This window comes from Macrotis lagotis, chromosome 1, assembly GCF_037893015.1.
Source record: "Macrotis lagotis isolate mMagLag1 chromosome 1, bilby.v1.9.chrom.fasta, whole genome shotgun sequence".
Classification (NCBI taxonomy): Eukaryota; Metazoa; Chordata; class Mammalia; order Peramelemorphia; family Peramelidae; genus Macrotis; species Macrotis lagotis.
In genome coordinates this window covers 823,131,127-823,157,303 of record NC_133658.1, presented here as the reverse complement: position 1 = coordinate 823,157,303, position 26,177 = coordinate 823,131,127, and the positions used below count along the sequence as shown (strand labels likewise).

The following is a 26,177-nucleotide window of genomic DNA, read 5'->3' as shown; positions in this document are numbered from 1 at the left end:
GTTAGGGTGTACAGTGTTTTTCTGGTTCTGCTCATCTCACTCAGCATCAGTTCATGCAAATCTCTCCAGGCTTCCCTGAATTCCCATCCCTCCTGGTTTCTAATAGAACAGTAGTATTCCATGACATACATATACCACAGTTTGCTAAGCCATTCCCCAATTGAAGGACATTTACTTGATTTCTAATTCTTTGCCAAGGTTAGAAAATTCTATCAATGATAGGCCCTCATGCCACTGAGTCTAACCCCTTAACTTAATAATTCAGAAAACTCAGGCATATGATACAGATATAGAGTGATTTGGCTAAGGTCATACAGTAAGTTGTCAGAGCAAGAATTTGAGACCAAGTCTTCTGAATCTAAAGCTTAGAGGATGGAGGAGGCTTTGAGGAACACATTGGAAATCAGAGCTAAGTTTTTTTTTTCTTTTTTTAGGTTTTTGCAAGGCAAACAGGGTTAAGTGGCTTGGCCAAGGCCACACAGCTAGGTAATTATTAAGTGTCTGAGACCGGATTTGAACCCAGGTACTCTAGGGCTGGTGCTTTATCCACTACGCCACTTGGCTGCCCCAGAGCTAAGATTTTTGTGAACATTTTTAAAAATTCTTTTTTTCCTATAAAATTTTTGATTAACTCCATATTTTGATTAACTTTATGAAGGAAAATTGAAGCAAGCAAATAGCCAATTAGTTATAGTAAATAAATTACTACTTTACTATAAATCTACTACAATTGATTAAGGAAATAAATTAATTGGAATTAATTTCCATTTCATTTGACTCCTATATGTTTAAAATTGATATGGTTTTGTTCATAGTGATACATTTAGACATTTTTCTGTTTTATCATTGTTTTTCTGCTTTGAATTTAACTTTTTTAGCTCTAAGAAGCATTGGAACCGAAGATTTTCTGAGCTTACTGACAAGTTTATACTTAACATTAATTTTGATTATTTGATAGATCTGTGGATTTGTCAGTGTGGATACCTCCCTCCCCATTTGAAACTGTTACCTAAATATGTATGAGTGCTTGGTGCATGTATGCATATGTTTACATATACATATACACACACTAATTAAGAAAGTAACTTGTCTTTTTTATAGGTATTGGGAAGTTCTGGACTATTGAACAACCAAGGCTTCCAACTACAGCATCAGCAGCAGAGGAAACTCTCATTACATGAATACTTGAGCATGGAATTGTTGCAAGAAGCTGGCATTGCTGTTCCTAAGGGACAAGTGGCAAAATCACCAGATGAAGCTTATGCGGTTGCCAAAAAATTAGGTATTAAATTAAGAAAACACTTGCCATATAGAAAAGGGAACTTTGATACAATGTAAACTTTTTGGGGGTTATTCTTTAATGTTACTAGTAAGAAATGTCTTAGTTTTTATTTTTTGTCTTTTATTTTTCCTTCAAGATAACCCTGTGTTCACTAAGAATATCAGGTGAAATTTAGATAGCTTTTGGTTGAAATTCTATAATTCCTTAGTAAGAATAATGGTTACATAAATGACTTACAGATAGCACTTAGTTCTGTGATCTAGAAAAAAACAGAATTTCTGTTAATTTTAAGATATATATTTTATATCAAGTATGTGTAAGTAGAAGGAAAGGATGATAAGGATGATACCCATTAATTTGTTCCTACAGTGTTTATGTTAAATTCTAGAGACAATATCTCCTTGTCTAGAAATGAAAACTTGTAGCTAAAGAGAAGTTGAACTGAGAAAAATGTTACCAACAATTTAATAAATTTATTTACTTCACAAATTAAAACTTTTTGAAAACTTTATCCACACTTGGCATTTTGTTTATGGCTCCCTATATTTTTCGAAGCTGTGATTAGTTCTCTAGTTAGAAAAAAAATAAAGCATTAGATTTAATAGGTGAACATAATTAGTAATGCATTAACTATATAATCCTTTTTAGATTAAATTCCTAGGTATAGTGATTAAGAGCTACATTAACCAATTTGTAATCCTGTTAAATGTTAATATTCTAGATTTTAGGAAAGGTGTGCAAATGTGTTTCTCGATTTAAAGTTTTCACAGACATTTATTTCCTTATTTGCTTTCAGAAGAAGTGTTTCTATTGGAAGATGAGGTACAGGTTGATTACTTTATATCTTAATTTTCTCCATTCTTTGCCTGATTTTACATGTTAAGTTTTTTTTATTTTTTATTTAATTTATTCAGTTTATTCACTCATTTATTTATTTATTTTTTGGCAAGGCAAATGGGGTTAAAAGTGGCTTGCCCAAGGCCACACAGCTAGGTAATTATTTAGTGTCTGAGACCAGATTTGAACCCAGGTACTCCTGACTCCAAGGCCGGTGCTTTATCCACTACACCACCTAGCCGCCCCATCATGTTAAGTTTTGATGATTGATTCAACATATTTTTTTTTCTTGGACTTGCCTATTTTTTTTTTCTAATGGATAGCAGAAATCTTGTGACTCACTAATTTCTGTGAGGATAATTGGTTGTGAACTCAATAAATTTTGTAGATGGCATGGCTTGGAAATCTTCTGCAGTATTTCTTGGATGTATTTACAATAAGAACACTTCCTGAATGTCAGGATTTTAAGGAAACTGATAGGTCATATTTCTGAAGTATGTTAAAATAATATAGTTTGCATTTCAATAGAATGCTTTTTTTAAAAGCATACTTTTTTTGAAGGAGATGGGTCCAGTGTGTGTCTTAAATACACACACACACACACACACACACACACACACACACACACACACAAACACAAACCAGTATATCAGATAAGATGATTTCCAAAGCTCACTAAACAGTAGAAATGAGATCCTAAGAAAATAAGATTTTGAAAAAATACATCAGAAAATAAAGCTTTCTTTTCATGTACTGCTTAAATCAGGATGACCACTTTTAAGTGACCTTCTAAGTTATTCTCCTCTTCTCTTAAATAATCAGACCAGAATAGAAAGTTGAGTACTCTTTTTTTAAATAGGAAAAGCAACTCAGACCTGTAATTTTATGATCATTTTCCAAGAAAAATGAAAACACTTGACATGATAAGACTGCCATTATGAACTGTCAGTGGGTGAAAGGAATTTAAAAATCAAGCAGTCGAAGACTCAGAAGAAATATTTGAACTTAGCTAGTGGTCATTTTTATACTATATATATATATATATATATATATATATATATATATAAAACCTTCTTGTGACTCCCCCCCCAAGTTCATGAATTTGGTATCTTTTCTTATACCTTGAGTCCATTATCATCAGGATGTGGGTAAATTTGTTTTGCTTGTGGCTCTTCTCAGTAGTAGCCTTCTTCTTTACCTCTTTCTCCTCATTAACTTTATCTTTCCTTGGTGACTAATGTGTTTCTACACCAAATGTGTTTATGTATTTAGCCCACTTGTCTCTTTCATCTGATACCTGCTTTCCCTGCCCCCTTCTCCATGTTGTAATCTGTTTTTTAATGACACTCCAATTATTAGAAATAGCATGTTCTGTTTCCTTTGTTCCCTTTCTTCACTAGTGTATTCCTTTTATCCAACCTTTTTTTTTAAACCCTAAGAATGAAACCATTTTGTTGTCTTAATTTGACTCTCCCATTCTTTGAATAACCTTAAGATCCTGAAAGGACATCTGTTTTTTTTTTCCTCATTAAAAAGTAAGCACTGTAACTTAATAGAACTCCATCCAATTATTCAAATAAATTTCTATGTTTACAATTCAGAGTTCCTACTCAGTTTAGGTATTTTCATCAAAAATCCATAAAATTTCTCATTTCTATTAAAAGGTTCATTCCTTTCCACCTCCCTTCCTTCCCTTCCCCACCTTCCCCTTCCCACCCCCCACCCCCCATAGGATTGTCACTTAACTCTGCAGAGTAAGCTTTTCTTGATTTAAAACCGACATCTCTTAATTTTTGGAAGTTTGTATTCTAGGATCTCCTTTAAATGTTGGTAAAAGCTGCTAGTATCTTGTATAAACCTGACTATAGTTCCTTAATGGTTGACTGCTTTTTTCTGAATGCTGGCAGTTTTTTCTCTGACATGGGAACTCTATATTTTGACTCTGATATTTCTGGGACTTTTCCTTTTTAGGCATCTTTCAAGACATGAATTCTTTACATTTTCTTTATGGCCAAAAAAAAAAAGGCATCATTGGGGTTAGAGGCAGTGGGAAGGAAGAAGGGGACACAACAATCTTCTGGTATTTTGAGGAAATAGTAAGGAGTAGTAATCTTGTTTTCTTAGTTTTCCGTATGTTGTTTTTAGGTCTTTGAATATATTTTGTCTCATATGTAAATGGTGTTATAGTTCAGTATTTTTCAAAGTGAATAAATAAATAGAATTTACATTGTTGCTGTAGGTAATTTTTAATGTGTGTTAATTGAAATGCCCTTTTGGTGTAATAGCAGTGACAATTCTCAAATATTTGTTGTTAAAATATTTTTAAACTTTTTGTTGACAAACTTTAAATTGTCGAATGTGTATAATGAACAAGATTTTTTTAAGGTGTATATTTTTTCCAGTTACATATAGAGATAGTTTTCAACATTCATTTTTGTAGGGGCGGCTAGGTGGCGCACTGAATAGAACACCGGCCCTGGAGTCAGGAGTCCCTGAGTTCAAATCTGGCCTCAGACACTTGGCCTTGGGCAAGCCACTTAACCCCATTTGCCTTGCAAAAACCTAACCCCCCCCCCATTAATTTTGGTAAAAATTTCTCCTTGCCTTCCCCCTCCCTAAGACAGCTAGCAACCAGGTATAGTTTTTTTTTTTTAAGTTACAAAGTCCTTTCTCTTTTTTTTATGGTTAAATTTAATTCATTTTCTTTTTTTTTTCCTTTTTTTTCCAGATATTATTTGAGTTTTACAACCTTCCCCCATCTTACTTCCCTCCCCCACCTCCCCCCCACAGAAAGCAATCTGTCAGTCTTTACTTTGTTTCCATGTTGTACATTGATCCAAATTGAGTGTCATGAGAGAGAAATCATATCCTTAAGGAAGAGACAAGTCTAAGAGGTAACAAGATCAGACAATAAGATATCAGGTTTTTTTTTGCTAAATTAAAGGAAATAGTCCTTGAACTTTGTTCAAACTTCACAGTTCTTTATCTGGATACAGATGGCACTTTCCTTTGCAGACAGCCCAAAATTGTTCCTGATTGTTGCACTGATGGAATGAAACCAGGTATAGTTTTAAGTGTGTACCATCACATTAAACATACTTCCATATTAGCCATGCAGTGAAAGAAGAATCAGAACAAAAGGATTTTAAAAGAGAGATGAAAAAGAAAAGAAAAAATGAAAATATTTTTGATCTGTATTCAGACTCCATAGTTCTTTCTTGTGGATGATAGTTTCCATCACAAGTCTTTTAGAATTATCTTTGATTACTGAATTGCTGAGAAGAGTTAAACTGTTGTTGATCATCACACAGTACAAGAACAGGATTTCTTAAGAAGAAGGAGACAACCGGGTTGTTGACTCAAAATAGATTAAAAAGTTTAGATAAAACATTGAACATTGTTCTTGTTCATAAAGTGCAGGAGTGGGGAGCCTTTTTTCTGCCAAGGGCCATTTGGATATTTATAGCATCATTTGCCTGCTATATTTGGTCAAATATTTAATGAATTCACCCAGAAAAAGCTCCTCTATTTAGTCACACTATATTCATGGATGATCTCCTTTTTTTCTGTATGACTGACTGACCTTTTCAGATTATTCATGTCCTTGGAATATTTTTTATGCTACTTAGTGTACACTGATTATTGTTGATAAGATGCTACAGTTTTCGTCTTCCTACCGTTTATCTTTCTTGTGTTCTTTGGTTTCTCTGTACTTTTAGTTCTTCTAATATTATAGTGTTCAATGATTTTGAGTGATATATTAGAAACTAGAAAGTAAAGAGAACTTTTTCGAAGAGTAAATGGTTTGGGTTCGTTAAAAGCACAAAAACCCCTGCACTGTTAGCTAAATGATGATTTTTCTAATCTCTTTTTCATTCCTTTGAATTCTAGTTTCAGCCCACTTTCTGATTGTGGTACTTGTCCAAGATACACATATTGATAGACCGATTTAACCCTCTGCCATTTGATTCTTAGTTGTTTGGGCAGTACACAATTTTTATCCACTTTATTTTGCCAATATGGATTGTTGAAATAATATTTCATATTGTTATGTATTTTACTGAGGCTGCTTGGTAGTGTTGAATGCCATTAAGGAATACTGCTATTATCAGGGAAGCCATCTTTGTTTGAATTTTACGTATGACAAAATTTGTGATTGTGTGATGTATTGATGACCAATTTTTTTAAAATTTATTTTGAATTTTACAGTTTTTCCCCTAATCTTGCCCCCCCCAAAGGCAGTCTGATAGTCTTTACATTGTTTCCATGCTATACATTGAGCAAAATTGAATGTGTTGAGAGAGAAATCATATTATTAAGGTAAAAATAACATATAAGAGCAAAATTATATAATAACTTTTTTTAAAAATTAAAGACAATTAGTCTTTGGTCTTTGTTTAAACTCCACAATTCTTTCTTTGGATACAGATGGGTATTCTTCATTGCAGATGCCCTAAAATTGTCCCTAATTGTTACACTGATGAAATGAGCAAGTCCATTAAGATTGATCATCATGCCCATGTAGCTGTTATGGTGTACAATTTTTTTCTGGTTCTGCTTATCTCACTCAGCATCAGTTCATGCAAATCCTTCCAGGCTTCTCTGAATTCCCATCCCTCCTGGTTTCTAATAGAACAATAGTGTTCCATAACGTACATGTACCACAATTTGTTCAGCCATTCCTCAGTTGATGGACATTAACTCAATTTTCAATTCTTTGCCACCAAAAACATAGCTGCTATGAATATTTTGTACAAGTGATGTTTTTACCCTTTTTCATGAGCTCTTCTTCCAGGTATAGCCCTAGTAGTGGATATTGTTGATCAGAGAGTATGCACATTTTTGTTGCTCTTTGGGCTTAATTCCAAATTGCTCTCCAAAACCATTCGATCATTTCATAGCTCCACCAACAATGCATTAATGTCCCAGATTTCCCACATCCCTTTCAGTATTGATCATTGTCCTTTCTGCTCATATTGGTTGTCTGAGAGGTGTGAGGTGGTAGCTCAGAGATGCTTTAATTTGCATTTCTCTAATCAGTAAAGATTTAGAGTAATTTCTCATATGATTATGGATAGCTTTGATTTTCTCATCTGTAAATTGCCTTTGCATATCCTTTGATTATTTGTCAATTGGGGAATGGCTTGTTCCTTTGAAAATTTGACTCAGTTTTCTGTATTTTAGAAATGAGTCCTTTGTAAAAAATACTAGTTGTAAAAATTGTTTCCTAATTTACTACATTTCTTTTGATCTTGGTTACTGCAGTGGTTTTGTTTGTGCAAAAGCTTTTTAATTTAATGTAAAAAAATCATCTAGTTTATTTATTTATCTACCTATTTATTATATATATATATATATATATATATATATATTTATTTATTTTTTATTTTTAGTTTATTTTTAATGATGTTCTCCATCTCTTCCTTGGCCATAAACTTTCATAGATCTGACAGGTAAACTATTCCTTGAGCTCCTAGTTTGCTTATAATGTATTTTATATCTAAATGCTGTACCCATTTTGATCTTATCTTGGTATAGGGTGTGAGATGTTGGTCCCATTCTAACTTCCAATTTTCCCAACAATTTTTATCGAAGAGAGAGTTTTTATTCCAGAAACTGGACTCTTTGGATTCATCATGCAACAGATTACTATAATCATTTCCTATATTTTTTGCACCTAATCTATTCCACTGATCCACCACTCTATTTATTAGCTAGTATCAGACAGTTTGATGACTGATACTTTATAATATAATTTTAGATCTGCTAGGGCTAAGCCACCTTCTTTTGTACTTTTTTTTCATTAAGTGATGACAAGTTTTTGATGAGAGTTTATTTTTCAATTTATATATTCATTTAATAAGTCTCCCAACAGGATGTAATGCAGATAGCTTAAAAAATCAACATGTCTAAAACTGAATTTTCACTGCCAAATCAAATCTCTCCTCTTCTTAACTTTACTAACAGGTGTACTACTTTCTTTCCCATCACCCATGTGGAATTTTCCTGTTTTTATTTTTGGCCATCCTTCTAGATTGCTCTCCAGAAAGGCTGGATTAGTTCACAGCTCTAGTAACAGATTATTAGGCTCCCAGTTTTGGCTCTGGGCATTTTCACTAGCTTTTCTCCATACCTGGAATTCTTTCTCACCTCATCTCTGTCTCCTGAATTCCTTTAAATCCCTGATAAAATCTCACATTCTAGAGAAAGTCCCTTAATTCTAGTGTCTTCCTTTTGTTGGTCATCACCAATTTATCCCATATATAATTTGTTTGTACATAGTTGTTTGCATTTTGTTCCCCCACCCCCCTGTAAGCTCCTTGAGAGCTGGACCTGTCTTTTGGCTGTTTTTTTTTTTTATCTCTAGTGCCTAACACAGTGCCTGGCATATGATAAGTGGTTAATGAATGTTATTAACAGACAGAAGCATGTGTTGTATGAAAGGTCCTTTTCCTGCTAAGCACAGGAAATATAAAGATATGTATGGTGTAGATCTGACTTATAAACATGGTGTGGACCAGTGAGGATAAAGGCTAGTATGAGTGAGTCAGTTGCAGAGGATAGGCAAAGCTAAGTGCTGTGAGGAAGGAGAGTTCACTTTATTTTTTATTTATTTATTTATCTATTTATTTATTTAGGTTTTTGCAAGGCAGTGCCGGTGCTTTATCCACTGTGCCACCTAGCTGTCCAAGAGTTCACTTTAACATGAGCTTTGGTTTGGGCGGATTGGTGGTGTCAGAGTCTCTGTAAGCAGGTCACACTTGAGTTGAACTTTCACTACAGTGGCTTGGGTGGGGCAGCATTCCACACATAGAAGACAATCTGAGTTAAATGTAGGGACAGAAATAGGAAAAAGAAAAAGAAACCTGTACAAGACAGAGAAATAGCAGAATTATGCGTGCTGGGTCACAGAAACCTGAATCTCTTTAGAAGGACAAGGTGATTTTTAGTACCATAGTCTGCAGAGGTGAAGAGAGTATTGAATTTGCCTATAATTAGGTTATTGGTGACATTGGAGAGTGTTTGGGATAAAAATCCACATAAAAAAATATAGAGACTCCTCTGAGCAAAAAGGAAAATTTATTTTGGCTTTTCTCAAGAAAAGGGCACCCCCAAGTCTCATAAAGGTAGTGAAGATCAAGGAGCTGCCCCAAGGTGACAGTCAAGCAAGATTATATGGCCTAGGCAGATTCCTCCCCTCCCTAACCCCCTCTCTTCCAACCTGATTGGTTAAGGTTTTCAAAGTTACAATCTTTACACAAAAAATCTACCCAGCAACAAAGAGAAGGAAAAAAAGGTTTTCATAAAATATTACCTCACCATCCAGATGGCAAGGGTATCAGAAGAAGATTTCTAATGACTTTCTGTTAAATGAATTAGTGTCTGAGTATGCAAGGTCTTCCTAGTTTAGCACTTATCAAACAAGAGAAGGCAGGCTACTGTTCTCACAATCCATTATCAAATAAATAGGTGTCTAACTAAGACTGCAAGGTCCCTTCTCTGGAAGTATCCCACTGTTTCCTTCCCTAATAGAATCAATGCAAGGTCCTTCTGGAAATAGTCCATTGTTTCCCTCCCTAACAGAATCAGGAAGGTGTCTGACAATGCAAGGCCTCTCTCCCTCTTCTAAAAATAGTCTAAGAGTAATAGTCCGTTTTTGTTTTAATGATTTTTAACCCTGAGAGGACTTCACTAAGAATATTAATTTTTAAGAGGGAATATTCCACTCGAGAAAGTCATTTTAATAGTAGTTGTAGAGAGTAGAAGACTGAAAGCTACTCTTTGCAAGGTTGTAAAGAAGAGAGAAGACAGGGATCTAACTATAGTTTGAAGGTATGGCAGAGGATTTTTAAAAGAACTTGTTCTAGTTATTGTGCGAAGTTTTGGGAATACTGATGTTAGCAAAAAGGAATTTAGATTCTAATCCTGAAAGACTGAAACATTCTTTTTGATGGTTGATGAGAAGTTTTCATAACTTTGCAGAAAACTGAAAGCTTAGGAAGGGCTTTTGTCTTTCAGGGTTTACTTTCCTGCAATTGGTCACCCTAATTGCTTTGGAGGACTTGTGGTGGCCCAAACTTTCCCTTTGTAATTCTTTTAAGATCTGAACTTTTTAATAGAAATATAATGACAGATAATGGTTTAAAATTGACAAACTACTTTTGTAATATATAGTATTAAGATTTCATCTGATATAAGTTTTACAAGTATTTTTATTATTTTATTTCATATATGAGGGGGCTAAGGCATAGAGAAGTTAAGTGACTTGATTTACCCATATTACTATTGTTGATTTCTGACTCTTAAATCCATCTCATTTTACAATACTAGGTTTGAAAGACCCCTAAGAAGATGGGTAAATTATAGCTTCCAAGTTCTCTAGGGAAGATCTTGGGAAATTTGTTCTAAACCGGGACTTATAGAATCCTATGCTAGTATGGCTGCATGAGAGTCTTATATTTAATCTATGTACCCTAGAAAGCTCTTTTAAACAGTCCAAGTTTGGGGAGGAATCCCCCTGGGGTCTGGGAGGGAGGTGGCTAACTTCTTGGGTTTTCCTTGAATCTCTAACAGAATATGTTCTTTTGGATATTAGAAACTGAGTTTTTAGTTTTTGAATTGAGGGATTCTAAATTCAGACTGTAGTGGATGAGAATTGGGGTCTCTGATAGAGATAAAGGGACCTTGAATAGTGAATGAATTCACATAAGCCCTGAGATTTTAAACTACTAAGGATTAATTATAGAAGGTTTACAAAATGTACAGATTAAAACTTTTTCCTCTTCCTGGAGAAAGGGGCAAGCACTTTCAGGATAGAAGTGAATAAGAAAAGGCTAGGCTAGGTTGCTTGGGAGACAGAAACAGAGATAAGGAGAGAGAGAGAGAGAGAGAGAGAGATAGTCAGGAGAGCTGACTGGTCCAGGGAGGGCAGCAACTGGGAGGGGAGTTAGGCCAGGTTTTATAGTCTTGTGTTTTATCTGGATATTGAGGACAAAAGGGAAATCCCTCCCCCGCTTTTACTTTACCAAAAACCAGGTAGAAGGTTGGGGGGTGGGGTGGGGGGGTGGGGTGGGTTTGGGAATGAGGAGAAGTTACAAATTTTACATTTAACCAGGGAAATTACAAAATTTGTTTCTAATTATAAATTTCCTACATTCATAATTCTCTTCATCAAGATTGTGACCAAAGGTGAAAAGGAAGAAATTGTTTATGTACATACATCTTGATTATAAAGCAAAAGACAGATTCTGTTAGACAGATGGAAAATGTTTCTCTGTAGTCATACTTCAAAAGTCTTTTCGGAGACTTAATGATGTTTCCTCACCTTCATTCAATTCTGCAAGTATTCATAGAACTCTAAAAAAAGATTAACTCCATTTTGTTTATATGCCTCCTTTGTACTTAGTCAATTTTTATTTCAGCCCTTCAGTGAGCATTTATTAAATTAGTATTATGATCCAGGCCCCCCTCCTTAGCACTGGGGATACCAAAAAAGCCACAAGACAGTTCCTGCTTTCAAGGAACTTAGAATCTACTTTGATCTGATAACTGTAAGATTTTAGTTGTGTAAGTCTAAATTTATTTCTGTTATTATCATTCATATATTTCCTTGTATTCTTTAGCTTGAGTAGTTTTTTATCTGTCCAGATAGATCATAAATTCCTTGAAAACAGGGGTCATGTTCATACTTTATTTCTTTTCAATTAGTACATTACAGAAGAGTAGATATTAAATACATTTTTGTTGATTAAAGTACAGGGGTTTATAGTTAATGACAGTCATGTATAAATGCAAACTATAAAGAAATTTTCACAAGGATGTGTTTAATATAATCTTTCAAAGAGTATAAATTGTTGCTTCTTGCATCTGGTATATGATTAATTATCCAAATATGAGATCTTTAGGTTTTTGAGTACTTAGACACAAACTATCTAGAAGAGTAGAACTGAGCTTATTCAACATTTATTGGTCATCCATTTAATATTAAATGTTATATTGGGTGCAGTAAGGAACTTAAAAAAGGTAGAAGGAATTTCTGACTTGAAAGAGATTATCATTTAATTAAAAAATTTTGGGGGGATTGGGTAGGGAATGAGTGTGTTATGAAATAATCAAATGATACAAGGCAAGCAAATCAATGTATTGGAAAGTTCCAGTTGCCATCTAGGACAAATCTCAGACTCCTTTCATTAACTGCCGCTGTTTAGAATAAATGGTATTTGATATAGTGAAAGGCTTTGATCAATTATCTGTTATTTCATATACTGAAATTTGACCAGTATTATCAAATGGATCTTCGAAGTCATCTAGCCTTACCTGCTATATTTTATGGATAGGGAAAATGAGGCCTAGTATATAAATATCAAATATATTCAAAATAGTTTCTGGGGAGGACAGAAGAGGCACTAGTGGTTTGTGGGGAAGAGGATCAACCATGGATTTCAGTGGAAGCTGAGTCTTGAAGCTGGATAGTCTGCAAGGAGGAAATGAGGAAGGAGATGTATAAAGGCCAAAAGATGGTGTAATGTGTATGGGGAATAGCAAGGAGACCAGTTTGACTGGAGCACAGAGTACATGGAGGAGAGCAATGTTGGATAAGTCTGGGAGTGTGGGCTGGAGTTCAGCTTCGAATCTCTTCAAATGTCAAACAGAAGTTTGCATTTTTTTCCTAGAGAGAAAAGATACTTGAACATGGGAATGAGTGGCATGATAACTTTACACCTTTTCTTTAGGAATGTTGATTTTTATTACCATTTGGAGAATGAATTATAGAGTTGAGAGATCTGAAGCTGAGAGATCAGAGATGATGGTCTGGGTGAGAGGCAAAGTGGGTCTGAGCTAGGGTGATAGATGATGAGACATTTTAGAGAAGTTGTGGAGATTAAATTGATAAATCATGGGGACTGACTATTGGGAGTTGACTAAATTGTAAACTTGTTTCCTGAACAGATTGGTCCTTTCAGTAGGGATGAGAAAGTTAAAAGAGGAGGGAGGGTTTAGGGTAAGGATGATTTCTGTTTTGGACATTTTGAGTTTTAGATGTTAATAATGTATTCAGATGGTGACTAGGGATGAGCTGAAGAGACAGGGATTGTATATTAATTCTGGGAATCACCAGCATAGAGATAATAATTGAGTGAATGGGAGTTGATGAGATCAGCAAGAGATTGAATTTAGAGAGAAGATAAAATAATCCTGAACAGAGCCCTGAGGGTATACCCAAAAATCCAGATGGGAAAATAGATGATGATCAAGGAAAGCAGTAGCCAAAAATGTAGAACTTCTAGGAGAGAGTAGTATCTCAAAAGCACAGAGAGAGGGAGCAGCTAGGTGGTACAGTGACCCTGGAGGCAGGAGGTCCTGAGTTCAAATTTGGCCTCAGTCATTTACTAATTACCTAACTGTGTGACCTTGGGCAAGTCACTTAACCTCAATGCCTTGCCAAAAAAAAGCACAGAGAGAGCAAGAAGGATTAGGATCGAAAGAAGACCAATTAGAACATTGATTACTTTGTTGAACAGTTTCAGCTGAATGAAGGAAAAGAAATAGTTAATGAGTGCATAATGTTTTTTCCTAGGTTTTTGACTAACTATAATGTGGTTAATCTGAGGAAGCTCTTGAGTGTGTGTTAAGTTTTGAAGTGACTTAAGTTTTGAAGTGACTTTTGAGGGGCGGCTAGGTGGTGCAGTGGATAGAGCACCGGCTCTGGAGTCAGGAGTACCCGAGTTCAAATCCGGCCTCAGATACTTAATAATTACCTAGCTGTGTGGCCTTGGGTAAGCCATTTAACCCCATTTGCCTTGCAAAAATCCTAAAAAATAAAAAAATAATGAAGTGACTTTTGAAGGAGTTATTGAAAAGGATAGGATGGCTTTCAGTATTGTAGAATAACCTGTTCAGAGACCTAATAGATATGAGGAAAGTTATGTGTTGGCATGTGCATCTTGAGCAGATTTTTAACTAAAATGGGAAATCTATGCTGGAGGTTAGTGAGATATTTTATTGGATTAATAATGAAAAATTTGGAGGGATTACATTCTTGGGACAATAGAAAATGAGCCCAGTTTTTACCATATTAAGTTCTGAATTTTGACAGTATATCTAAATGGAGACAATCTGTAGACATTTGTTAATAGACTTGTCTTCTGGAACCAGATCCTTGGAATCCTCTGTAAAGTGGTACTGTGCAATTTGCATATATGGTAGATTATCTTTGATTAATATTTTACCTTATCACCTTGGTAAATTCAGAGTTGACTCTTTTTTGTTGAAACTGTTGAAAATTATGAATGTGTATGTTCTTTCTGTTCTATAAAAAGATCAATTAATCAAGGACTATGTCATATACTTTAACTCCTTTCTTTTATCTGGAAGTCTGATTTCTATCTGCCTTAATCCTTCAAACCGAATAGTAAACCTGGAAGATAGTCCTTATTGAGCAATATAAAATGATTGTTCTCAAATGCATGCACTTTTATTTGCCAAGAGTAGTCATGTCAAAGTGGATCTTTGAACCCTAAGGAATCATTCTATTTTTTTTTTAGGCTTTTTTTTGCAAGGCAAATGGGGTTAAGTGGCTTGCCCAAGGCCACACAACTAGGTAATTATTAAGTGTCTGAGACCGGATTTGAACCCGGGTACTCCTGACTCCAAGGCCCGTGCTTTATCTACTGCCACCTAGCCACCCCTAAGGAATCATTCTAAATTAGAGCTTATTTATTTTTAATTTACATACCATTTAGGAGTTATTTTATTCTCATTCTGTTGCTTATTAGAAATAGTAAATCAGAAAGTTAAGAAGGAGTTCACGGGCTACTTCTGGAGATAGAAGTTATAAAGTGAGAGTTTCTGACATTCTGGAACCATTTAAACGTAAAGGCAAACAACCCTCAATAGCTTCCAGGAATATCATTCTATTATTGTTCAGTAATTGTTTATTATGATGTCTCTTAAATCATTAATGGATGTTTGAATTATACTTTATTTAAGAAGGCAGATAAATGAATACTAATAGTAACTAATAGCTAACATTTATGTAGCTCTTTCCCATTTTAACGTCCTTTATATTCACAAATTTGATGTAATATACAAGTATATCTAGCATACAGTATTTCTGGATACTAGTATATAGCACAGTGCAAAACTGCATAAAACCTTTGGTGCTTAAAAGTCAGTTTTCTGGACATTTTACTTATTTAGACTACTTCATTCCTCTAGTTGATGATAATAATAATCATAATAGTAAATGCCATGATGTTAGTACTTTAAGGTTTTCAAGCACTTTGTGTTTGTTGTCTTCTTGGATCATTTCAACAGTCCTGTGAGATAGATGCTATTGTTATCCCCATTTTAACAGACGAGGAGACTGAGATAGATCCCTAGTGTGTGAAACAAATTTTGAACTCAGTTCTTGCTGGTTCTAAGTTCAGCACAGTCCATTGTGCCACCTGCCTGCCTCAAAATACAACACATGAAGTGTTACTTACTTCTTTGACAGATACTACGTAAGGAAACTTATCTGTTTTCCAAAATCTCATGTTTGATGATTGTTTTTCCTTTTAGGTTCTAATGACATCGTGATAAAAGCACAAGTTTTAGCTGGTGGTAGAGGAAAAGGAACGTTTGAGAGTGGCCTCAAAGGTGGAGTGAAGATAGTTTTTTCGTAAGTCTGTCATAAATGTCAGACATATTTTAGAAAAAATTTAAATATTTATTTTTATCAGTATTATTAAATAATTAAAATTATGAGATTTAAATATTAGATAAGAGATTTATGATGAAACTTTTTATTATTAAAATATGATCAGTATCAGCTTTTTTAGAGAAGAGCTGTGATGTTTGAAAATGTTTTCTTTTTTCAGTCCAGAAGAAGCAAAAGCTGTTTCTGCCCAAATGATTGGGAAGAAGCTATTTACTAAGCAAACAGGGGAAAAGGGCAGGATATGCAATAATGTGTTGGTCTGTGAGCGCAGATATCCCCGGAGAGAATACTACTTTGCAATAACAATGGAAAGGACTTTTCAAGTAAGTAATTATACACATAATGCTCTCACAGTGTAATTCGTATATTTAGATTGAAAATCCTTTTATGTGGATTAAATTGCTCTCAAAATAGAATACGATTGTATTGTTTATATCATAACTCTACTGTTTACTTGTATAACATTAATTCTTCTGCAATTTTAAATAAGTTAATTTGTTGTATGAAGTGATGAATAAACAACTCCAGGTAGAATTCCATTACAGTGAACTTGTTAGGTTGTTATGGTGTTTTTGTTATGGCTAATCCATACTAGAAATTATATTTTCATGCACCAGGATATGGACTATAAGTGGTTACCTATATAATGAATTCACAAATAAATGCTCCTTACTTGTGAGAGGAAAGAGAGGAAGTATCCTAAACATTATGCCACCTATTTTTCTTTTAAGATTTCAGATCTTTTTGTGTTTGATTGGGAACTTAGACATTTTAAGTGAATTTTTCTCTTGAAGATGATTGGATATTTCCGATGAAAAAAGTGAGAGAAACTGATAGAAACTTTGACTCTGGGGCAGGACAACAGAAATAAAAGCTTAGGCTAATATTTTGCTCTTAGTCTGAAGAGCATATAGTACTGATAGATTACAGTGTGAAATCCTTTATAAATATATAATTGAGGGAGTTGTACTAATTATTTTTTCCTGGCAAGACAATGGGGTTAAGTGACTTACCTAAGGTCACATAGATAATTATTAAGTGTATGAGGCCATTATTTGAATTCAGACCCTCCTGACTCTAGGGTTCGTGCTCTATTCATTGTGCCACCTGGCTGCCCCCTAAATTATTTTTAAGGACTCTTAATTCTATGAGCCTTTAGTATTTAGGAACAGCATTAATATCTGTCTGTATGCTAATTGTATATGTTAATTGTATTCCTCTAAGTATTTGCAGTTGATTCTTATGTTTTGAAGGCCATTGCTTGTCTCTGTATATTTATTTGAATAAAAACTTTTTTTGGTGGGTAAAAATACTATTTTAATTTTTCAAGCACCAAAAAAGAGGATTTATTGTAAATCATTAGTTACCATAGAAAATTTAATGTAATCAAAATTTAATGTAATCAGATCAGTAATTCAGTTCAGTTCAGTTTTCCCAAAGGTGAGACAGACCCATTTTGAAAAAGACCTATTATCAGTTATCTTCTCTGAATTTTGCCATTTTGTTACTTCCTGGTGATAATGATGATAATCATAATAGCTTAGCATTTATATAATGCTTTAAAGTTTGAAAAACACTATAAATATTACTTCACTTTGTCCTTATAACAATCTTGAGCTATTATTACCCGCATTTTATAGAGATGGAAACTGAGGCACAGAGTAAGTGACTTGCCCAGGCCCACATCACTATAACTATCTGAGTCTTAATTAAAACCTAGGCCTTCCTAACACCAAATCCAGTACCTGTCACAAGTCACCTGTCTTCCCAGCCTGTTCCTCTTTCATGTGTCATCTTCTCATTGAAGGGCAGGTGTTGTTTTTCTTGTTTGTATTTGTGTCCCCTAGTGTTATCACTATGTGACTGGCACATAAGAAGTACTTCATAATAAGTATTTGTTGACTTGGCTTTGTAACAAGTATAGAACAAGTATTTCCACATTTTTTTTTTTTTTTTAGATTTTTCAAGGGAACAGGGTTAAGTGGCTTGCCCAAGGCTACATGGCTAGGCAATTATTAAGTGTCTGAGAGTGGATTTGAACCCAGGTACTCCTGACTCCAAGGCCGGTGCTCTATCCACTGCGCCACCTAGCCGCCCCTTCCACATTTTCTTTTAAAAAAAATCTTCAATAACTCACCATTTCCTGCAAAATCAAAGTTCAGATTTCTTACTCTTAATATTCAACCCACAACCTGGGTCCAGCCTCCCTTTTCTGTCTTGTACCAGGGTAGTAGAAATATTCTGGAGCTGGGAATCTTGGTTTGAATCTCAGCTCTGTCCCTTATTGTCACCTTGGGCATTCTTTTTGGGTCTTAATTTTCTCATTTGTAACATGTAAGGAGGCAACTAGCTGCTTTCTATGATTTCTTAGCTCTTGGATACTACATTTTTTTGTTTTATTTGGTATTGTGAAAGTATTTCCTCAAGTATAACACTAGATGGTAGTAAAACCTTACCCAAAATGTAAAAACCTTTACAGAATTATCATTTTACTACATTATTTAGTAACTTTTAAAATGAAATCTACTTAAAGACTTTCTTCTGCCTGAATCTGCATTTTTTGCATGTGTATTAGCGTGGACTTTCTTCTGTAATCTTTGAAATCCCCAAATACACTTAATATTTTGGAGTCACTCATATATATTAGTTCTTCTAGTTGTAGCTGGGTAGTAGATGTAGGCAAGTTTTATTAATATGTTTTAGTATATCCCAAAACTGAGTGGATTTAGATATGGGGCAAGTTCAGATTTGTTTCTAGGTAATGTTGCCTCACATGATGGGGACTTCTAGATAAATCTCTACAACTATTTCAGATTGCAATGAGCATTGCAGTGAGAAAAGGCCAAAATAATCTCAAATGGATATTTATTTTTGAGAGCTAGAAATTCCACAGAACTCTTTCAGATGCAGTATAGGTTGGCTATTGTTGAATTCAGTAGAACTAACTATAGATTTTGTTGGAAGCATAAAAACTGCTGGTGGATGTAATCATTCATACAACTTGAAAACTTACTGAGAGACCCAATTAAGCAAAGCTTTTCTGGAGATGTTTTTCCCCTCATATTATAGTCATGTTGCAAAAGAAGAGTCCAAACAAAAGGGAAAAAAAACAAAATAAAGTAAAAACAAAAAACAAAAAAAGTGAAAATATATTCAGACTCCATAGTTTTTCCCCCTCTGGCATTTTCTGTCATAAGTCTTTTAGAAATGCCTTTGATGACTGAGAAAAGCTAAGTCTGTCATAGTAGATCATCACACAGTGTTGCTGTTACTGTGTAAAGTGTTCTCTTGCTTCTACTCACTTCACTCAGCATCACTTCATGTAAGGTTTTTCTGATATCTGTCTGCTCATCATTTCTTATAGAACAATAGTTTTCCATTACATTCACATATCACAACTCGTTTAGACTTCCCAATTTGATGGACATTCATTCTGGGGCTATTTAAAGATGAAACTGGAAAGATAGAAATATACAGATAATACTGGGAAAGACCTATTAAGATTTTACATAATAGACATTTTTAATCCTATAATGATAATGGAGTCACCACATTTTGAGATCTGAGTCCTGGATATGTTGAAATGTAAAAAAAGGAAACAGATGGGGGAAAAGCAGATAGACCAGTTATATGCGGAAGGTCTAGTAGAGATGACATAGTTTTTTTTTTTAACGATTCATTTTTTTATTAAAGATTTTATTTGAGTTTTACAATTTTCCCCCAATCTTACTTCCCTCCCTCAACCCCCCCCCAACAGAAAGCAATTTATCGGTCTTTACTTTGTTTCCATGTTGTACATTGATCCAAATTGAGTTTGATGACAGAGAAATCATATCCTTAAGGAAGAAACAAAAAGTATAAGAGATAACAAGATCAGACAATAAGATAGCTGTTTTTTTCCCCTAAATTAAAGGGAATAGTCCTTGAACTTTGTTTTCTGATTCTTTCTCTGGATACAGATGGTATTCTCCATTGCAGACAGCCCAGAATTGTCCCTGATTGTTGCACTGATGGAATGAGCAAGTCCTTCAAGGTTGATCATTACCCCCGTGTTGCTGTTAGGGTGTACAATGTTTTTCTGGTTCTGCTCATCTCACTCAGCATCAGTTCATGCAAATCGCTCCAGGCTTCCCTAAATTCCCATCCCTTCTGGTTTCTAATAGAACAATAGTGTTCCATGACATACATATACCACAGTTTGCTAAACCATTCCCCAATTGAAGGACATTTACTTGATTTCCAATTCTTTGCCACCACAAACAGGGCTGCTATAAATATTTTTGTACAAGTGATGTTTTTACCGTTTTTCATCATCTCTTCAGGGTATAGACCCAGTAGTGGTATTGCTGGGTCAAAGGGTATGCTCATTTTTGTTGCCCTTTGGGCATAGTTCCAAATTTCTCTCCAGAAAGGTTGGATGAGTTCACAGCTCCACCAACAGTGTAATGTTGTCCCAGATTTTCCACAACCCTTCCAACAATGATCATTATCCTTTCTGGTCATTTTGGCCAGTCAGAGAGGTATGAGGTGGTACCTCAGAGAAGCTTTAATTTTCATTTCTCTGATAATTAATGATTTAGAGCAATTTTTCATATGGCTATGGATTGCTTTGATCTGCTCATCTGTAAATTGCCTTTGCATATCCTTTGACCATTTGTCAACTGGGGAATGGCTTTTTTTAAAAATATGACTCAGTTCTCTGTATATTTTAGAAATGAGTCCTTTGTCAGAATCATTAGTTGTAATGATTGTTTCCCAATTTACTACATTTCTTTTGATCTTGGTTACAGTGGTTTTATCTGTGTAAAAGTTTTTTAATTTAATGTAATCAAAATCATCTAGTTTGTTTTTGGTGATGTTCTCTATCTCTTCCTTAGTCATAAACTGCTCCCCTTTCCATAGATCTGACAAGTAAACTAGTCCTTGATCTTCTAATTTGCTTATAGTATTGTTTTTTAATGTCTAAATCCTGTATCCATTTAGATCTTATCTTGGTAAAGGGTGTGAGGTGTTGGTCTAATCTAAGTTTCTTCCATACTAACTTCCAATTTTCCCAGCAGTTTTTATCAAAGAGAGTTTTTATCCCAATAGCTGGACTCTTTGGGTTTATCAAACAGCAGATTACTATAATCGTTTCCTACTATTGCACCTAGTCTATTCTACTGGTCCACCACTCTATTTCTTAGCCAATACCAAACAGTTTTGATGACTGATGCTTTATAATATAATTTTAGATCAGGTAGGGCTAAGCCCCCTTCTTTTGCACTTTTTTTCATTAAATCCCTGGAAATTCTTGACTTTTTATTTCTCCATATGAATTTACTTACAATTTTTTCTAACTCATTAAAGTAATTTTTTGGAATTTTGATTGGTAGGGCACTAAACAGGTAGTTTAATTTTGGTAGAATTGTCATTTTTATTTTATTAGCTCTACCTATCCATGAACAGTTGATATTTGCCCAGGTATTTAAATCTGATTTACTTTGTGTGAGAAGTGTTTTCTAATTGTTTTCAAAAAGTTTCTGAGTCTGTCTTGGCAAATAGACTCCCAGGTATTTTATATTGTCTGAGGTTACTTTGAATGGGACTTCTCTTTCTATCTCTTCCTGCTGTATCTTGCTAGACATATATAGAAAAGTTGAGGATTTATGAGGGTTTATTTTATATCCTGCAACTTTGCTAAAATTGCTAATTGTTTCCAGTAGTGTTTTGGATGATTTCTTGGGATTCTCTAGGTAGACTATCATGTCATCTGCAAAGAGTGAGAGTTTTGTTTCTTCCCAATTCTAATTCCTTCAGTTTCTTTTTCTTCTCTAATTGCTGAAGGTAACATTTCTAATACGATATTGAATAGTAGTGGTGATAATGGGCATCCTTGTTTCACCCCTAATCTTATTGGGAATGCCTCTAGCCTCTCCCCATTAAATATAATGCTTGTTGATGGTTTCAGATAGATACTGCTAATTATTCTAAGGAACAGTCCATGTATTCCTACACTCTCTAGTGTTTTTAATAGGAATGGGTGCTGTATTTTGTCAGGAACTTTTTCAGCATCTATTGATATGATCATATAATTTCTGATAGGTTTGTTGTTGATATAATTGATTATACTAACAGTTTTCCTAATATTGAACCAACCCTGCATTCCTGGGATAAATCTTACTTGATCATAATGTATTATCCCAGTGATAACTTCTTGTGTTATAATTATTTTCCTAAGATTTTATTTAAGATTTTTGCATCTGTATTCATCAGGGAGATAGGTCTGTAATTTTCTTCTCTATTTTTAACTCTTTCTGGTTTAGGTATCAGCACCATATTAGTTTCATAGAAAGAGTTAGGCAGAGTTCCATTCCCCCCCTTTTTTTCTCCTTAGGATTTTGCAAGGAAAATGGGGTTAAGTGGCTTGCCCAAGGCCACACAGCTAGGTAATTATTCAGTGTATGAGGCCAGATTTGAAGTCCGGCACTCCTGACTCTAGGGCCTGTGCTCTACCGACTGCACCATCTAGCCTCCCCCATTCCCCTATTTTTCCAAAGAGTTTATATAGAATTGGATCCAATTGTTCCTTAAATGTTTGGTAGAAATCACTTGTGAATCCATCAAGCCCTGGAGATTTTTCCTTAGGGAGTCAATGATGGCTTGTTGAATTTCTTTTTCTGAGATAGGGTTGTTAGGTATTTAATCTCCTCTTCATTTAACCTGGGCAATTTATATTTTTGTAAATATTCATCCATTTCATTTAGATTATCAAATTTATTGGCATAGAGTTGGGCAAAATAATTGCAGATTATTACTTTAATTTCCTCCTCATTGATGGTGAATTCACCTTTTTCATTTATGATCTAGCAATTTGGTCTTCTTTCCTTTTTTTTTAATCAAATTGACCACAGGTTTATCAATTTTATTGTTTTTTTTTTCCATAAAACCAACTTTTGGTTTCATTTATTTATTCAATAGTTTTTTGCTTTTGCTTTTATTAATTTCTCCTTTAATTTTTAGAACTTCTAATTTGGTATTTAATTGGGGATTTTTAATTTGTTCTTTCTCTAATTTTTTTTAGTTGCATATTTAGTTCATTGATTTCCTCTTTGTCTAATTTATTCATGTAAGCATTTAAAGGTATAATATAAGAGGCTGCTAGGTGGTGCAGTGGATAAAGCACCGGCCCTAGAGTCAGGAGTACTTGGGTTCAAATCCGGTCTCAGACACTTAATAATTACCTAGCTGTATGGCCTTGGGCAAGCCACTTAACCCCATTTGCCTTGCAACCCCCTCCCCCAAAAGATATAATATATCCCCTGAGAGCTGCTTTGAGTGAATCCCATAGGTTTTGGTATGTTGTTTCATTATTGTCATTTTCTAGCATAAAATGATTATTTCTTTCTATAATTTGTTTTTTGGTCCACTCATTCTTTAAACTGAGGTTATTCAGTTTCCAATTGGTTCTGGGTCTATATCTCCTTGGCCCAATATATGCTAAAGGATCTTAACAAGATTCCTTTAAATAATCAACCACAAATTAAAAATATAACAGCAGCATTGGCCCTCTGATTAGAGGGTATTTGGCACAGACTCTAAATGATAGAAGAGTTCTCTCTGACTGGTGAGACTACCAAATGATCCCCTTTTGCCTCTGACAGAATCTGGATTACATAAGATTCTAGGACGTTGCAGAGCCTCTTAAAGGAGGCTCCCAGAATTTGGGATGACAATCTCAAAGGATGGAGTAGAGAGGGAGAGAAATCTATTTTGCCAGTGGATTGTCTGTTTTTGCCTTTTTCATGATGGGGACATGTATAATTTGGGGACTACCTCTCATGAGACAGCATATTAGGGAAGGAATTCATTGCTGTAGAGTATGTAGAGTATAAAATTAGTCTGTTAGGTTTTATTTTCTTTTTTGAATTTATTCTTAATTTTTTGTAAGAATCGCAGACAGCATTGGAGTATGTATTGGAAATTATAAAATCTAGCTTTTTCCCCAGACATTTTATATAGCAGAGAACAAGTCTGTAGAGTTAATGTGTCTTGCTTATGATCACATAGGTTTGTAAGTAACAAAGTTAGCCTCAAACATAATTTAACAGATTCCAAATCCAGCATTCTTTACTCTAGAGACTATGTGCCTCTCTAGGATAACTTCATAACTATTTTGTATATACTTTTTTAAACTATAAAAGTGATTTATTATAAGAAAAATTTAAATGTTACAAACAATACTGAAAATATTGTAACTGGCATTTACAACCTTGATCATGGTGCTTTCTTATACAAATATTTATTCTAGGAATAATAAGCAATAAACTAGAACAGCAGATCAGATAATTTGTTTAGTTTGTTTTGTTTAATTTGTTTGTTTTTTACAAGGCAATGGGGTTAAGTGGCTTGCCCAAGGCCACACAGTTAGGTAATTTTAAGTATCTGAGGCTGGGTTTGAACTCAGGTAACTCCTGACTCCAGGGCTGGTGCTCTATCCACTGCACCACCTAGCTGCCCCCAGATATTTGTTTAGAAGCAAGCATACAGAATGATGAACTGAGAATTCCTGGTTACTTAATGTTTTTCTCCTTGTACAAGATACAGCATCTTAAAATCTGAAGTACAAAGGCTAACAAATCATCATTTACCTATACTTTCTAATCCCTTTTATCTGTTAATCCTCATTATTGAAAACCTTACTGAAAAATAATCAGTTCAGGTGACTGAACCCAGCTACATCTGTTTATTCAATATATAGATTTAGCACATACATACATACATACACATACATATATACATACATACATACATATATATTCACTTTTCAGCTTATGGGATTCTACTTTGAAAGATTACATTGTGTTGCATTATATTTTTCAGTTACTTCGATAGGCATATTCTTTCTTCCTTTCTTGAGGTCAGGTTTAATATTTTCTTTTTTCTCTTGTAATTTAGCAGTCTGGGACTGCATATCCAGTTGAGTCAACTAAAATCTGACTTGTTTTTTACCCAGGGTCCTGTGTTGATTGGCAGCTCTCAAGGTGGTGTCAACATTGAAGATGTTGCAGCAGAGAATCCTGAAGCAATATTTAAAGAACCTATTGATATTGTGGAAGGCATTAAAAAAGAACAAGCTGCTAGGGTAAATTGTTTCAAGACCCCTTCTCAGTCCTGCAATTTGAGAACTTGTATAAAAATTAAAAAAAATTTCACAAAGCAAAATATGCTGCAACACAGCTGTATGATTTAGAAACAGGTCTCAAATCTAGTCTTCATGTCTCCAAGGCTAGTCTTTAATCTGACTGATTTTTTACTAATCTCATATGTTCAAAACAGTTGTTTATTTGATGTGTGATTATAAGATCTTGAGGTTTATTTTTGTTTTGCCTGTTGATATTGAAGAGAAATGATCATTGCATGAATGTGTCACCACACAAATTTAACCTATGGTAGCTATATTTTATATTGGTGACTGTAAAGTATAGAAGTACAACTTGTTCAATTAAAAATGAGTGACCATTTAGTTCGGATAAAAAAATTAATATCAAATACTGTATCAAATTGAATATGCAATTGAATATTAATGAAAAGAATTTCTGAGGAATTGAAAACTAGTTGAAAACTAGTATTTCTGATTTTCATAAGAGATTACAAGATGGTAGGGGGTAATAACTGATAATGAACAAAATATAAATTCTCTATAGTGCTAATGAAAATGTTCAAATGATTCTAAGAGTATTTTCAAAAATGAAATGACTATGGTGTTCTAAGATTTTTTTTATGTTTAAACTAGTATTTCTGATTTTCATAAGAGATTACAAGATGGGAGGGGTAATAACTATGAACTATGAACAAAATAGTTAATTCTCTATAGTCCTTATGAAAATGTTCAACTGATTCTAAGAGTTTTTCCTTTTCCCCCTCAGAATAATATTTTTAATAGATTTTATTAATTTTTGATTTTTTATATTTTTTCCCCTAATCTTGCTTCTCTCCCCAATCCCCCCCAGAAGGCAGTCTGTGTAATGTTATTAGTTTGTGTGATAAAACTTAAACCTTGAGATTTCTTGTCAAGTCCACTTTGTTTTTAAATGAAGAATATGGCAACGTAAGTGTAAAAGATTACTCTGCAGATAATAAGCCTTTAGTTATTCTGCTAAATATAATTTGAGCCCTCATCTGCTTTCCATGACTGATTGTTTTTATTACCTAATTTTTAGGTGTCATTCAAATATTATGTTCTTTATTGCTGTTTTTACTAAGAGAATCTTGAAAAAGGAAATATTTGTTACTGTTAGGGGTGGGCCATGTGATAGTTTTTACTCATTGATTCTACAGATTCTATAGAATCACAGGATGTCAGAGCCTGAAAGG

The 26,177-nt window shown here is 34.3% G+C and overlaps 1 protein-coding gene across 1 annotated transcript in view; it reads left to right on the top strand.

The window, feature by feature from the left end:
• The window catches only part of SUCLA2 (succinate-CoA ligase ADP-forming subunit beta), a 47,379-nt gene that overhangs the window by 6,683 nt on the left and 14,519 nt on the right, over positions 1-26,177 (top strand). The window contains exons 2-5 of the mRNA XM_074217114.1: positions 1,102-1,282; positions 15,683-15,782; positions 15,982-16,144; positions 24,817-24,945. Of these exons, the coding sequence (XP_074073215.1) occupies positions 1,102-1,282; positions 15,683-15,782; positions 15,982-16,144; positions 24,817-24,945 (573 nt within the window). The remainder of the gene's footprint in view (positions 1-1,101; positions 1,283-15,682; positions 15,783-15,981; positions 16,145-24,816; positions 24,946-26,177) is intronic.